The following is a 15,642-nucleotide window of genomic DNA, read 5'->3' on the forward strand; positions in this document are numbered from 1 at the left end:
CTTCGAGAAACTTTTATTGTGCTTTCTCTGCACGTCAGGAACTGGGATGTTATCACAGATAGAGCAGAAGGAAGAATCCTGTCCAAGAAACGACAAGCTACAGTCCATCCCCAGAGGCCTACAGACCATGTGGGCAAAACCGTGCTTGTAGGTTTAAAAGGGAGCATGGAGAAAAAGATGACAAAGTCCAGCAAATCAGAATGTCCTGCTGACCATCAGACCACAGAGAAAGGGGATTTCAGGTATGATGGGAGCAAGAATTCTTTCTACCCGGAAATTTAGACTTTGGATTTTGGTCTTCCTTCCTTCACTTGGAGCAGTGTTTCTCCAGGTGGGCTCTGGGACTGCCTACGTCAGAATCTTTGTTAAAATTGCATATTTCCCACCCTCCCCAAGGACTACACGTTCAGAATTCCCAGAGCAGGATCCCCAGAGTCTGCATTTTAATCTCCAGGGAAACTCATGTAAATTAAATTGGAGCCAGGAGCCACTCATTTAAGAACCTAACCATAACCATAATTTGAAAAGATACATACACCCCAATGTTCATAGCAGCACTATTTACAGTAGCCAAGACATGGAAGCGACTTAAATGTCCATTGACAGATGAATGGATAAAGAAGATGTGATTGATATATCTATCTATCTATCTCACAGATACACAGATGTATATATATATACCCACACACACACACATACACATATATACAATGGAATACTACTCAGCCATAAAAAGAATGAAATAATGCCATTTGCAGCAATATGGATGGACCTAGAGATTATCATACTAAGTGAAGTAAGTTAGAGAAAGACAAATATATGATATCACTTATATGTGGAATCTGAAAAACAAAAGATACAAATGACCTTATATAGAAAACAGAAATAGACCCACGGACATAGAAAACAAACTTACGGTTACCAAAGGGAAACGGGGGGAGGGATAAATTAGGAGTTTGGGATTAACAGGTACACACTACCGTATATAAAATAGATAACAAACAAGGACCTACTGTATAGTACAGGGAACTCTACTTAATATTCTGTAATAACCTATAAGAGAAAAGAATCTGAAAAAGAATCTGTCTGTATATATCTATATATCTGAATCACTTTGCTGTACACCTGAAATTGTTACTAATATCATACCTTTTCATCTGTGAGTTGACAGCTTATATATTTAAGCCCTTAAGCTCTTTTTCTACAGTATTTTTTGGAATAGCATAAACATGTTTTTGAGCCCTTTTTAGAGTACTCTTGCACTCCGTTTTCTAGTTTAACCTCTTTTCTTTTTAGGGTTAATGTTGAAAAAGTGTACTTGTATTACAGGTAGAGGGAGTTCTTAAAAATTGATTTTATCTAAAAATGGGAAGGAGGCTGTTAATTAGATTCAAACAGACCCTCTTTCCATCTTTACCCCACCTCTTTCCCCTACTCTTGTCCCCATCTTCTTCCAAACAACAGGACAGCTTTACTTTACCTCCCATCACTGTTCTGGCTCCCTCTGAAGCAGTCTGATCAAGCAAGCCCTCAGCGCATGCAGCCTTACGTGTTGTAGGCTGGGCTTCCGTCTAAGAGCAGAAATAGCTTTACTCTGGAGGTGGATGGTGGACAGGAGCTGTGAGTGATTGTCGGGTAAGTTGGGTACCACACCAGCACAGCCAGGGCCTCATCATCAGCGGGCCCTGACCTGGCTGCATCTTACATTCACCTGAGGTAGGGTTTTTTTTTTTTTTTTAATTTTACTTATTTATTTATTTATGGCTGTGTTGGGTCTTTGTTTCTGTGCGAGGGCTTTCTCCAGTTGCGGCAAGCGGGGGCCACTCTTCATCGCGATGCGCGGGCCTCTCACTATCGTGGCCTCTCTTGTTGCGGAGCACAGGCTCCAGACGCGCTTGCTCAGTAATTGTGGCTCATGGGCCTAGTTGCTCCACGGCATGTGGGATCTTCCCAGACCAGGGCTCAAACTCGCGTCCCCTGCATCGGCAGGCAGATTCTCAACCACTGCGTCACCAGGGAAGCCCCTGGTTTTTTTTAATGCCATATAGTTGATTTACAGTGTTGTGTTAGTTTCTGGTGTACAACAAAGTGGTTCAGTTATATAAATATATATTCAGTTATAAAAATATATATGTAAATAAATATATAAAAATATATATATTCTTTTTCAGATTCTTTTCCATTATCGGTTATTACAAGGTATTGAATATAGTTCCCTGTGCTATACAGTAGGACCTTGTTGTTTATTTATTTTATATATAGTAGTGTGTATCTATTAATCCCAAGCTCCTAATTTATCCCTCTCCTCCCCGCCCCCCTTTCCCCTTTGCTAACCGTAAGTTTGCTTTCTATGTCTGTGAGTCTGCTTCTGTTTTTTTAAAGAGCTCCTGACTTATTTATTTATTTATTTACTTAATTTTTTTGGCTGTGTTGGGTCTTCGTTTCTATGCAAGGGCTTTCTCTAGTTGTGGCAAGCAGGGGCCACTCTTCATCACGGTGCGCGGGCCTTTCACTGTCGTGGCCTCTCTTGTTGCGGGGCACAGGCTCCATACGCGCAGGCTCAGTAGTTGTGGCTCACGGGCCTAGTTGCTCCGCGGCATGTGGGATCCTCCCACACGAGGGCTCGAACCCGTGTCCCCTGCATTGGCAGGCAGATTCTCAACCACTGCGCCACCAGGGAAGCCCCCTCTGCTTCTGTTTTGTAAATAAGTTCATCTGTATCATTTTTTTTAGATTCTACATAGAAGTGATATCATATGATATTTGTCTTCCTGGATCCCACCCAGGCTGACTTACTGGAATCTCGGGCGATGATGGCACCAGGTGATTCTGATGTGCATTCAGGGCTGAGAACCAATTAGGTTAAATGCCTCAGTGTTTCTCGGGAGCTTGAAGACCCTTTTACTCTGCATCTCCAGGAGAGTTGGATTAAAATGCAGATGGCTTCTCCAGACCCTAGACCCTGTGAATCCGTTGGCGCGGAGTGGGCCCAGCCCTTTCAGCGAGTAAGCGCTCTGAGTGATTCTTCTGTTCTGTGAAATTTGGTAATCCCCAGCCTCTGGGATCCTCAGTGTTTTTTTTGGCCCCGGGTTAGGGATGTGCCCTGGGAGAGGCTGGTGGGAACTCTTGACCGTCAGTGTTCTGGCGAGTTCATCTGGGCCAGGAGGCTTCTCCCTGCACTTGTGGAGAACACATTGTCCCCCCCGGCCCTGCGCCCTGTCCTCTGTTGTCTGTGTTCCACAGAGCGTGGCTTTAGGAGTCTGAATGACTCACCCCAGCCTGTGGTCTGTCAGTTGGCAAACACCGTGTGTGGTGTGGTGGTGTGAGAGGATGTTTATCTCAGCTGACGGTCACAGATGCTAATTGGAAAGGTGAAGTACACTTATAAAGGTGTCACGAGCAGCACGGGGCCAGACCCACAGAATCCACGTGCAGGGGGACCCTGACCCCAGGTGCTTATCTGCAGTTCAGGGGAGGGAAAGGGTCTGTGGTCTCAGAAGATGGAGGAGCTTGGGGGAGAGCAGAAGCCTTCATTTCTGGATCACAGCATCCTGGATCCATTGGAAGACCTCATTTCCCTAGAGAATTTTGGTGCATAAATACCAGGAGTTGTGATTTTGTCCATATTAAATGGGAGTAATTAAAATGAGCGGTAATTTTGAGTGACTGTTAAAATAGCTGATGAATACAAATATTGTTTTTTGGTTTCGATATTTAGTTGCTGTTATCTTGAGGTTTAAGTAGACGTTATTTCAAAATCCTATATATTTTATTTTGGGAGGAGGGCAAATAGAAAGAATGCCAAACTGTCCACATTCCCCCCACCCCCTCTTCTCATTCTGTATGAAACCTAACATTTACTTTTCTGTAATTCTTTCTTTCCGGTGAATTTTTTTTTTTTTTCCAAAACAGGAGATCTTGTATCTCGGGACATATTTGTGTTTATTGAGCCAACTCTGCTGGGGAGGAAAAGCTGAGGAGTAAAGGTTATTTTTGTAGTTGTGGCTGGAATTAGGTGAAAACCCTCTGGGCTGCGAAAATTTTTTCCCAGCACAAGTTACCAAGACTCAAAATAAAACTTTGACAAAGGGCCCGTGTCCCACCTTCCTCATGCACCACGCAGAGGCCATGCCAGCCTTTCTGCCCTGCACTGTCTGTTCCCATTTTTCCTTCCAGATGCTGCAAAGGCTGCCAGGGCAGGAATCACGTCTTTTGTCTACAAAGGCCGGCTGCCTCCTGGGCGAGTCCCTGGGTGTTGGAATAATGTGATAAATGAGATGGTACCTTTGAAAACAAAAAATGTCCACTTCACATTATTATTTTTTTCCCTGCACACCCTGAGGAACAGCTGGGGCAGCAAATGCAGACTGGGATCACGCGTTCATACTGAGCCTTTCTTGACAATCCCAGATATTTTTAAGCAGGACGGTATCAGGCAGCCGGCAGTCAGCCAGTCCATTTGGCACACAGGGCCCTGTTTTACCTGAGCAGTAAATAGTCCTCAATGAAGCAGCATGATGTACAGAGCGAGCCTGAAGTCACAGCATTCAGTATTTCACCACGGCCCGGCAGCATCTCTTTTCATGCACTCATTCTGTTCACAGCTGGTTGTTTAGTCCTTGTCATGTTTGAATCCTGTCTTTGGCCAGGCCTGCATTCATGGTGTTTATATGTGACGGGATCCCCCTCTCCATGCCAGCGTGACCCTCCCGTCTTCCCTGCCCACTGCAGGCAGCATCGCCTCGTGGATGCGGCCTTCATCGTTTGCTGAGGATGTTTCATGTTGGGGGTTTTGTCACTTGCCTCTGCTGTGCGAAGGGGCATCTCCCAGCCTGTGGGCTTCTCCCTCATCTGCACCCGCGCCTCCAGGTGCCCCTTCCGTCTTTCCCTGTGGATGTGGACAGGGGCGGCGTCCTGAAGCCTCCGCCCTCAGCCTCCCCTCGGCCCTGCGTCCCCTCCGTGCTGCCTTCTGAGCAAAGACGGCCATGAGCATCCACACTCCTTCATCCTACTTCTGTCTGCCTCTCCACCCACCCCGCAGATGTCCCAAACAAAAAGATCAGACCCAAACACGCTACAGTGAACTTTCCCCTTGACCTTGGTTTTCTCCTCAAGCCATAAGCCCCTCCCTCCTCTTTCCCCTGAATTGCCAGGCTTTCTGACGGCACACTCCAAAGGCTCCAGGCTCGCAGACTTTCAGATTTAATGGAGCAGCAGGGTTTATTTTAGAGAGATTGTGACACAGGATTGCTAAGTCTTTATTTTGATAAGAAGAACTCATTGTCATTGAGTAAAAAGTCAGGAGATTTCGAGGCCCCAGTCAGGCTATAATCTCTGATTAAACAGAGCCCAGAGGACAGTGACCCTTGTAAATACACACATCTGGCTTCATGGTCGGAAAGTCGTGTCACCGTCTCCCCGTTTCCCCATTTTGCTGGCCAGGAGCCCCGTGTCTGAGACTGGAGTCGGGCAGCTGCTGTGTGCCCTCCGCTCCTCTCTGTCCGCAGGAACCGGCGGGCGACCTGGCTTCTCCACCTTTGCTGTGGTTTGATTCCCCTCAAACCACTCTCTCTGTTGGCGCCTCTGGAACGTGGCAGCAGATCCCTGAGGCTCAGCCCACGTCCCCTACCTGCTGGCCGCCCCGTAGACCCACCCTCTCGGGGACCCCTTTGCTCCCTCGACCTCTTGGCTCTGCCCCCAGCTGCCTGTCGGGGGCCCTCACAACAGAGTTCACCCACCCCGTCTCTGGGTGAGATGACTGCCCAGGCCTCTCTCGGAACCGCGAGCCTGTATTCCCACCTCGTCTGTCTCCCCAGGTGCATTTCCTCCAGCATCTCTTTCTCCAGCACGTTTGGAGCTGATGGAATCTGACTGTCCTCTTCCTCGCCGTGAAGCAGATGGACCCGAATTTCAAAGCTCTGCTCCTCCACACGTGAGCACAGTGACCTTGGGCTGTTTAGTTAATGTTTCCAGGCCTGCTTCTGCATCTGCTTGCAGGATAACCACCATCCATCCCACTGTTTGTTTTTTGGGATTAGATGATGCATGAAGACCCTCAGAAAGGCGTCTCTTCTTATCTGGGGCCACACGGTCAAGTGGTGTAACAGGGCTCGGAGGAGTTCCTCTTTCAGACCTGTACCTGTCACTTCCTGACCTTGAGTCTGTCCCCTGCTGTTCTCTCAGTGCCTGAGACCTGCTACTTGTGTCCAAGGTGGCGGTGACAACTGCCAGGTGACCGATTGCAAAGGGGGCTTCTCTGAGCTCCAGACAGTGGGGAGCAATTTCAAATCTTCCTCTAAAGTAGAAGTATTGTGCTAAAAAGTATAGGTGTACATGTGGTTGAAGGGAGGTGTGTGTGCGCACATCTCCATGGCGACCAGCACTGGCTGGTGGGCCCTGGTGCACATTTATTCCCAGGACAAGTCTCGAGGTGGCTTGTTGAATGTCACCGCAGAGGTCAGGGGAGGTTAAAGTCTGGTACCTGGGTGCCTCTGGGACGGCCAGGTTGCTGTTGGGTCACCTCTGCCCCTGGATCTCTGAGGGCAGTTCAGGGGTGGCTGTCGTTGCCATGGCGCCGTTTGCTTGTGCTGTCTTATTTTTTGTTTGTTTCTGATGTGGTTTAGTATCAGTGATGCGTTGAGGTGCTGCCCTCAGCTCCTGATGGCTCGTGCAGCTGCGCATTTCTCTGAGATGGGATACTGATAACAAAATGCTCAGGTAAAGACTCAGTTCCCTCTCTGCTGACAGAGGTCTTGAGGACAGTTCCCCCTCTGGTCTGAGTGTGTCGGGGTGAGAGGAGGGGGGGACCATGTGTCCCAGACCCCACACGTTGATAGAAAAAGTGACAAAGCCAGCCTGTGCCCCTCGGGGGGGAACACCTCCCCCCGCCTAGTCCTTTACATTTGTGTACTTTACCATGTTACCCTGTACATCATCTCATCATAACTCTCAGTAGCCTGGGGTGGTGGACGAGGCAGAGAAGGCCAGCAGCCCTTTGCGAGGAGCAGGGGCGCCCGGCAGTGTAGTCATCCCCGTGTGCAGGGCCTGGAGTCTGTCTCCGGACCCCAGGCCCAGCGCAGTTGGTAATTCAGTAGTGTTGCACGCTTGCTGCGGGCCTGCAGACTTTCGTTCTGCTTCGCATTTCATGGTCTCTTGGTGGAGAGAGCCTCGTACTGTAACATCAGACAGTACATCAGACTGCGGACATCAGATAGGTCTTGAACCCAGGAGAAGAGATGCTGTTTATATAGAACCAGAAGAAATACCAGTGAGTAATTGAGTTATTCAGAAAGAACTTATTCTGCTGCGCACGGGGGCTGCGATCATGGACTGGACAGGCCGTTTGTGCACCGTTCTCTGTGACAGGAAATGCCCTGGAAGGTTCTAAGCTCCTTAGAAGGAGTCAGAAGGAAGGTCACACAGTCCAGCCTGTGTCTATCCCAAGGGGGGCCCTGAGATGGTGATAGCTTTTCAGGAAAGGGCGTGGTCCACCTTGAGGCCTCTGGGCATCTGATTCCTTATAGAGGATTGCAGGCTAAGGCTCTGTATTACTTCTGTGAGTTAGGGGGCTGGGGAAGGTGGAACCCCAGCCTGATGTGTTAAAAATGGATGCTGAGAAAATAGCAGGAGGGCCAGGAAGGGCAAGCACTGTCCTTCTAAATCACTTTCTAAATGACAGTATCTGCGGTGAAAAGTGTATTCTCTCTCAGAAGCCCTTGGGCTCATGGTGCCAGGATGGTTGTCTGCTTGGTGGTGGTGAGGATTTTTGGCACTGCAGAGTTTAGGACTGATTATCAGTCGCCTGTATACAGGTGGTAGTCATGGTTATATTGGTAAACAACAGATTCAGTATTTTTAGTTTTTAAGTACAACCACATCTCACTAACTCAAAGCAATTCTGATTCAGAAATGATGGTAGTTTAGAGTGGGTCTGAATTGAAGGTTATTTTACGAAAATTGTAGGGAAGAGATTACTTAATTTTACAATCACTTTCAGACATTTCGTAAATATCAAATTTTATGCTTTTATTCTTGGACGTATATAAGACAAAGCCAGTTTAAATACATGAAAAATATGAGTAAAGATTTTTTTTTGTTTCACCTTATATAGAAGCTTGAACTAAGCTGAATGTTGGCAGTTATAAGTTTGGGGGTACCGTCTTTAATGAGAGGAAAAACCTCATGAGTTATATCTAATATTTGTATGTAAACAGATGTTCATTCAGGGTTTTATTCCTTCTCAGATAGAAGCAAAAGCCCTCTCAGGCCTCTCATCTCTATTAATAACGCCACTCTTCTTCAAATTATTCGGCCTTCATTTGCAGCAACATGGATGGACCTAGAGATTATAATACTAGGGTGCAGTAAGTCAGACAGAGAAAGACAAATATCATATGATATCACTTATACGTGGAATCTAAAATACGACACAAATGAACATATCTATGAAACAGAAACAGAATCACGGACATAGAGAACAGACTGGTGGTTGCCAAGGGGGAGGGGGTTGGGGGAGGGATGGAGTGGGAGGCTGGGGTTAGCAGATGTAAGCTTTTATACATAGGATGGATAAACAACAAGGTCCTACTGTAGAGCACAGGGAACTATATTCAGTATCCTGTGATAAACCATAATGGAAAAGAATATAAAAAAAGAATATATATATATATATGTATAGCTGAATCACTTTGCTGTACAGCAGTAATTAATACAACATTGTAAGTCAGTTATATTTCAATCAAAAAATTATTTGGCTTTGAATGGAAAATAGTGGTCCTCTCTACTGATCCCCCACCCAGTATAAAAAAGAGGTCCCGTAGAGTGTACCATGTGCTTTTATTTGTGTGACTCTCCTTTATTCTTGTGCAACCCTAACCTGGAGCTGTGATTATCACTCTTTCAGAGAAGAGGAAACTCCTTGTCTGGCAAATTAATTGTAAACAGCTCAGCCTGGCATTGGTAACCTTCTGTCAAGAGATCTCTCCGGCCTTCTCTCCAGATACCCCCAAACTGATATCCTGAAGTTCAGGCAAACTGTGCCCAGGGCCTACCCTCTCCCCACTTTGCATCCAGTGTCACAATTCCTGCCTATGCTGCTCCTCTACTCTTATTTATTTGGTTCAAAGCATTAAGTGTCCTTCTTTGTTTCATTTTCTCCCTTCTCTGAACTTCTGCAGCACTTAAGGTATGATATACTGGCATTATTTGAAAATATCTGTTGATGACCCATTTTACAGATAAGGAAATTAGGCACAGGTAGGTTAAATAGTTTATCCGAGGGTGCAGACCTCATAAATGCGGAAAAGGTCGGTGGTCAGCCTTGGCCTCATTGAGAAGTGGCTTTTGTCTATAGTTTTTCATATGTTTAGTCTTAAACCTCACATTCGTCCAGAGCAAAACACTTGGAAGACAGTTAAAGGGGATTTCAGCTGGGAATAACCTGCAGGCTTTATACTATCTCTTGTAAGAGATCTGGGACCAAGCAGTTTTCTTACTAGTAAAACAGAGATAATACCCACCCTACAGGGGATATTTCATGACTCAGATTAGAGAGCAACTGTCTTTGCAGAGATTTAGCAATGTGAGTTTCTCATTTATTCATTCGGTACCCATGGGATGTTTAAGCTTAGTACAGTCACCCCTCGGCCTCCGTGGAGGACAAAATACCAAAATCCGAGGATGCTCAAATCCCTTATATAAAATGGCATAGTATTTGCATATAACTTTGCGTATCTTCCCATATACTTTAAATCATCTCTGGATTACTTATTATACCTATTACAATGTAAATAGTTGTAAATACAGTTTAAATACTATGTAAATAGCTGCCCGATGAGGCAAATTGAAGTTTTGCTTTCTTTGGACCTTTCTGGAATATTTTTTTAATATTTTGATCCACAGTTGGTTGAATTCCCAGATGTGGAACCTGTAGGCCGACTGTACTATGTCAGCTTTGGGGAAACAGCAACAGACAAGGCCCACATGGTCTTTCTTCCCAGTGAGCCTAGAGTTCAGTAAGGGAGATTGACCATCACCAAACAATTATTTAATTAAAACTGTAACAGATTTCAGGAACCTGAGAGCAGGGGGATCCAACCAAATCTTGGGGCCCAAAGGAGGTGTCCCTGAGGGTGTGATATTTTAGCAAAGTATTTAAGAAGGAACAGACATTCCCTTCCTTAGCTTTCTGCTCTGATATTTTTAGTAATTTAAAGCAAACCAGTAAGCAGGACTCTTCTAGCCACACCGTTGCCTTCCTTGTCTAAAGCTCTTATTTTTACAGGCAAATACCTTCTTTTCAGTTAAATTAGCAACATGCGTATGGTAGAAAGAAATGGTCTTTGGAGTTGAGACCTATGTTCTGGTTGCTGATCTTGTGTACAAGCAGGTTTGCCTAGGGATGGAATGTCTTCCTACAAGGCAGCTCTGTCTGGACTGGGTCCAGCTGTGTTCTCTGGCAGTTGCTGTTGTTACCCTCAGATACCCTGACTCCAGACCAGCCCCGACCAGAGTTCATGTGTTCCTTGGTAGGCCCATCTTCCTGAGCTTCAGGGATATTTCTGATGCTCTGAGAAATATTAAAGACTTCTACCAAATTGACGTGCCTTTCCTCTTTCTCTGTTTCCTTGAGCTTTTCCTCAGATCAAGCAGAAAGCTGCTGTACAGTGTGTGTGTGGGTGTCAGCTTGATCTTCCCTAGCACTTGTGAGGTGACGGGTGCAGCCCTTGCACCTCTTTTTTCAGCCTTATAAAAACTGCTCACTAGGACCTGAAGTGGTGGCCGAGGAGGGACAGTCAGGAGTGCAGGGCTGACCAGCACCTTTTACCTGGGCAGGCCTCACACCCTGGATAGCCGTGCTGGTCCTGTAATGATGGATGGATATACCTTTGTTTGTTCCTTCTTTTTTTTTTGGTCTTTTCCTTTTTTTAAAAATTGAAGTCTAGTTGATGTACAATACTGTATAAGTTATAGGTGTACAAATATAGTTATTCACAGTTTTTAAAGCTTATGCTCCACTTATAGTTATTATAAAATATTGGCTATATTCCCTGGTTTGTACAATATATCCTTGTAGCTTATTTTATACCTAATAGTTTGTACCTCCTGCTCCCCTCCCTCTATACTGCCCCCCACCCAACTGGTGACCACTAGCTTGTCCTCTATATCTGTGAGTCTGCCTCTTTTTTGTTATATTCACTAGTTTGTTTATTCTTAATGTGGATAAGCCATATATATATATACATATATATATACATATAGTGTGTGTGTGTATATATGTGTGTGTATGTATGTGTGTATGTGTACTTATGCATGCACACATGTATGTACACACATACATGCACACATGTATGTGTACATATGTATGTATTGTGTGTATATATGTATGTATGTGTGTATATATGTGTGTGTGTATATATATATATATACTGCTATCATATTTATGAAACTAGGATCATGAATAGTATGTATTCTTCACTACCTTATACGACCATGCAAGGCAGAGAATTGTGTGAGGCAAATGTTACCACAAATTTAAATATTTGCAGCTTTTAAATTTGTACTTAGAGCTTTTATGTAGCTTCTGATTACTTTGTGGTGTTGGAGCAGGGCATCCATTTTTCCCTTTATTTCTCCCGTCTCCTTTTCACCCCCAATTTAGAAATATTAGGTATGCTTTGGCTCTGCTTGCCTTTGTCGAGCTGGTGGAAGAAACGGAATGGGATCAAGAGAGCCTTTTCTATTTTAGTCCTTCTTAACATTAGTATGTCCAAAATAAATGTATTCTTGAAATTAAATGCTATGAACTAACCTTTTCCAGCCCTGAAAGCTGTAACCTCAGGGTTTAAACCAAGAGAAAGAGGAATTTAAAATAGCATTTTTGGTCATTTCAAGAATCGCAATGTTTAGTGGCAGGTAAACATGGGGAAAAATATTCAGCCTCATTAGTAATCAAAGGAATATAAAAGAAAATGTTGCCAGACTGTTTTACCAATAACATCGGCAGTTTTTCAAATGTAAGAGAAAGAAAGGAAGAAGGGAAAGATGTTGAATCGGGTGGTGGAAGTATAAAGGTGTACCTTGCCCCCTCGAAGGCAATTTAGCAGTATTTGTCAAGTGCTGCAGAGGTATTAGTGCCTTTGACACAGTGATTACACTCTGGGAGCTTAGCCTAAGGAAATAACCAGAAATGGACATAAATATAATTATAACGTTAGGAACTTGGAAACAACCTAAATGTCCAACAACTGAGGATTGGTTACATGAAGTATGAAAATGTGTGCAGTGGGCTTTTCTGCCACTAAGAATGGGAAACTATTTGGAAAAATAATGACAGGGGAAAAAGTTTGCATAATAACATAAAGTAAAGCATGAACCTAGTATTTTGAAATATGATCTATTTATACACACACTCTGTATGTGTGTCTGACAATTAAAAACATACATCAGAATAAAGTATTGTCTCTGGGTGATGGGAATGGTGGTGGTTTTTTATTCTTCACTGGAGTTTTCTGTATTTTCCAAATTATGCTTATAATCAGAAGAAATTCCATAATTTTAAAATGCACACTTTAGAATAGTTTGTACTGATATAACCATATGAAAACATAGGGGAAATAAAGCCTAAAGGGAATTACAACCGAACGCCCTCTGTGACTTTTGATGAGGTGATGGGACTTGGTGGGGTGGTTGTTTTTTGTGTTTTTCTTGAACGTGCTTCTGTTTAGAATATATCTTATATTAGGAAAGCAAATGTAAAATAAATGTAGAAAAGTACTTTAGGAATCCATGCCATGTTTGAGCAGAGTTAGTACTTTGTAGATATTCCCTTGCGACTGTGCTCCATCTTGAGGATGATGAAAACTGTTAACAGTGGTGGTCAGTGATAGACATTTTCTTTCCTTCTGCAGATATTCCTGAAATTCCAGAGAGCATCTCATTCTGTAAAGCACTACAGATCGCTGACTTCAGCGGAAACCCACTGACTAGGTAACCTTTCTGCTTGCTTTTCTGTCCATAGTACTAAGGGTACCCTTTTTGAACACGGGGACGTCGGGAGCCCCTCCTGTGGCTCCTGGCTCAGTCGTGAGCCCACTGACCAGTGGATTCCAGGTTCCTGTGTTGCCAGGGTAACCGAGTTGATGCCCAAACAGCAATGCAGGGACAGCCCTCCAGAGTCCATTCTAGATGTCTCTCTGGGCCAGGTGGGCCCATTTATAAAATTTCTCAAGACTCTGTAAGCAACCTCGAAGAAAGGAAAGTACTCTTCCTTTCCTTTCCATTCCCTTTTTTTTTTTTTTTTTAAAGTGTCTAGAAAAATTGAGATTGAGCTAAAATTTGGGATTCATCTCATCTGTCTCAAAATTGCTTGGATCTTCTTGGGTATGGAGTGCTGGGGAATGCCCTATTTCGTTTTGTTTTTCCCGTATCTGCTTATTTTTAAGAAGTATAAGTGTGTCTTAAAAACAATTCTGGTTTTTGTCTTTTGAATTTTAGTTATTATGTCACTAGTAATGTTTATTTTTATGAAAAATAGTACTCTAGTAAGCTCTAGCCTGATAGCTTTCTAACTCACCACCGTTGTCACGTCTCGTCCTCTTTCTTAACCATCATCCAAACGGTTGTCCCTCTTTCTCAAACCTTTCTGTAGCTCCCCGTCCGTGTAAGATCAAGTGGGAGCACCTGGTGTGCTGTGCAGCCTCCCCCCCACCCTCTGTCTGACCTTGGCCGGCCTTTCCACCTGCATGGCCCTCAGTTGCCTTGTCTGATGTTGTGTCCTCTGTAATAAAGGGCTCCAGGTCTCTGATTTCACTCCCCCTCTGTTCTGACTGTGCCACTCCTTTCGCTTTCCTTTAAGATGCAGCCTGAACATCACAATTTCTTCAGGGGGCCTTTCCTGACGACTCCCCGCGGCCCCTCCTCTGGGCCCCCTAACGCTCTCTATGTACTTTTCTCGTAACACTCGAAAGCTACACGTAAATGATCACTTTGACCAAGGCCCCCCAATGAGATGTATTCCTCTGTCATTTATGGTTCTATCTGCAGCCCTACTGTACTTTCTGGAATGGAGTGAGCCCTCAGTGTTTGTTGAACTGAGCTGAGCTATTTGTGCTCAAGGCAGCTCGTAGGGTTGGGCAGCTGGGAAATATTATGCTGCTCTGGAGTTTTTTTGTTAACTCTTCAGTTGCTTAATCCCCTTGTCTACTTCTTTAGTGTTTTTCCCCTAATGTCTGCTGATATGTGACTTTATCATCATTTCAAAACTCTCTCGACCAGAACACACTGCATCGTATGAGGCCTTACTCAGTTTTCAGCCTGGACTCGTTTTTGGCAGGTTTCTTAAAGGAAAGCCGTTTTAATTTGGCAGGCGTGCTCTTTTAAGAATTCAGACGATGTCTGTGAGTTGAAGGGACCTTAAAAATTATTCAGCGTGGCCTAGTGATTTTATGACTGAAGAAACTGAGGCTCCAAGAGGTGAAATGACGTTTCAAGATCATGCAGCCTCTGAGCAGCAACTCAGACTAGCTTTCCTCTCTCCCGACCTTAAGTCTGGCCTTCCTCATCGGGTCACATCACTAGTTTGGCTCTTAATGTTAAGAGCCAGTGAAAAAAAGCAAATCAGCCATTTAAAGATACAATTTCCTTATATTTACTATCATTTTAGCTAGTTTTAAAATTATATATAGTTTCTGGTAAAAACTCAGAACAGTCAAGTTGCATCTTTTGAAATATAAATTTAAAAAATCTTAGCTCTATTACACTATGGAAGAGGTTGCAACTTGGTAAAAACCATTCCTGAGAATGTATTTCATCGATTATGAAAATCCTAGTTAATACTCTCGTCTTTTGGGGCCTGGATTTGGTTTTGAAGTTTGGAATTACCTGTATTAGATGTCAAACAGCATAGGAATTGTTTTTTAAAAAAGGAACCTAGAAAGAGGAAAGAAATGAGAGATTCTAATCTAGAGACTATCACTAAGGCAAGAAGTCCTCACCACCCCCTGCAAAAAAATGAGTATGTGTTCTTTTCTCCATCTTAGCAGATTTATGTATAAGGACCTTCAGCAGTTTAGATGCAATGAGATTTTTTTTTGCTTTCAGTTTGTGTTTTTTCCTCTCCAAATACTAGTAACCATAGAAATATTGAAAGTAAACTTTCTTTGCAGGTATTTAAATAATACTTTTATTTTGAATCCTCCCTCTTCAGTAGTCTAAGGGAAGTGTACAGAATTTCTCTTTGTGTAGAACGTTGTGAAACATATAATCATCTCACATGATTGGCATATTAAATCAAATCAAAAGAAAAATATTAAGAAAGTAGCAATTGGCTGTCAGCTGATCAATTGTAAGTAATCTGTAGCTTTGCTCTGGGTATTACAAGCTACAGGAAAAAAAAAAAAAATCAAGCAACTGTCTTGTGTTTTATTGTAATACTGTGGACTAAAATTTCTATTTTCTGTTAATCAATAAAGTATTTTCACTCTTAGGTACTTTCAGCTGCAGGAACTATTTATCATTTTCTTTCATAGCCATACACTCGGTAGGCTCACAACATTGTTTCTCCTTTATTCTTACAGCTTGAATATCTTTCCTCTCTAATTATTTCTGGATCACCCTGTCAACAAGTATTTATCATACCCCTGT

At 43.7% G+C, this 15,642-nt stretch overlaps 1 protein-coding gene across 1 annotated transcript in view; it reads left to right on the forward strand.

Moving 5' to 3' along the window:
• LRRC1 (leucine rich repeat containing 1) overlaps positions 1-15,642 on the forward strand; it is a 131,930-nt gene that overhangs the window by 59,759 nt on the left and 56,529 nt on the right. Inside the window, exon 3 of the mRNA XM_061195172.1 lies at positions 12,909-12,987. Within this exon, the coding sequence (XP_061051155.1) occupies positions 12,909-12,987 (79 nt within the window). The remainder of the gene's footprint in view (positions 1-12,908; positions 12,988-15,642) is intronic.

The sequence above is a fragment of the Eubalaena glacialis genome, chromosome 7 (assembly GCF_028564815.1).
Source record: "Eubalaena glacialis isolate mEubGla1 chromosome 7, mEubGla1.1.hap2.+ XY, whole genome shotgun sequence".
Classification (NCBI taxonomy): Eukaryota; Metazoa; Chordata; class Mammalia; order Artiodactyla; family Balaenidae; genus Eubalaena; species Eubalaena glacialis.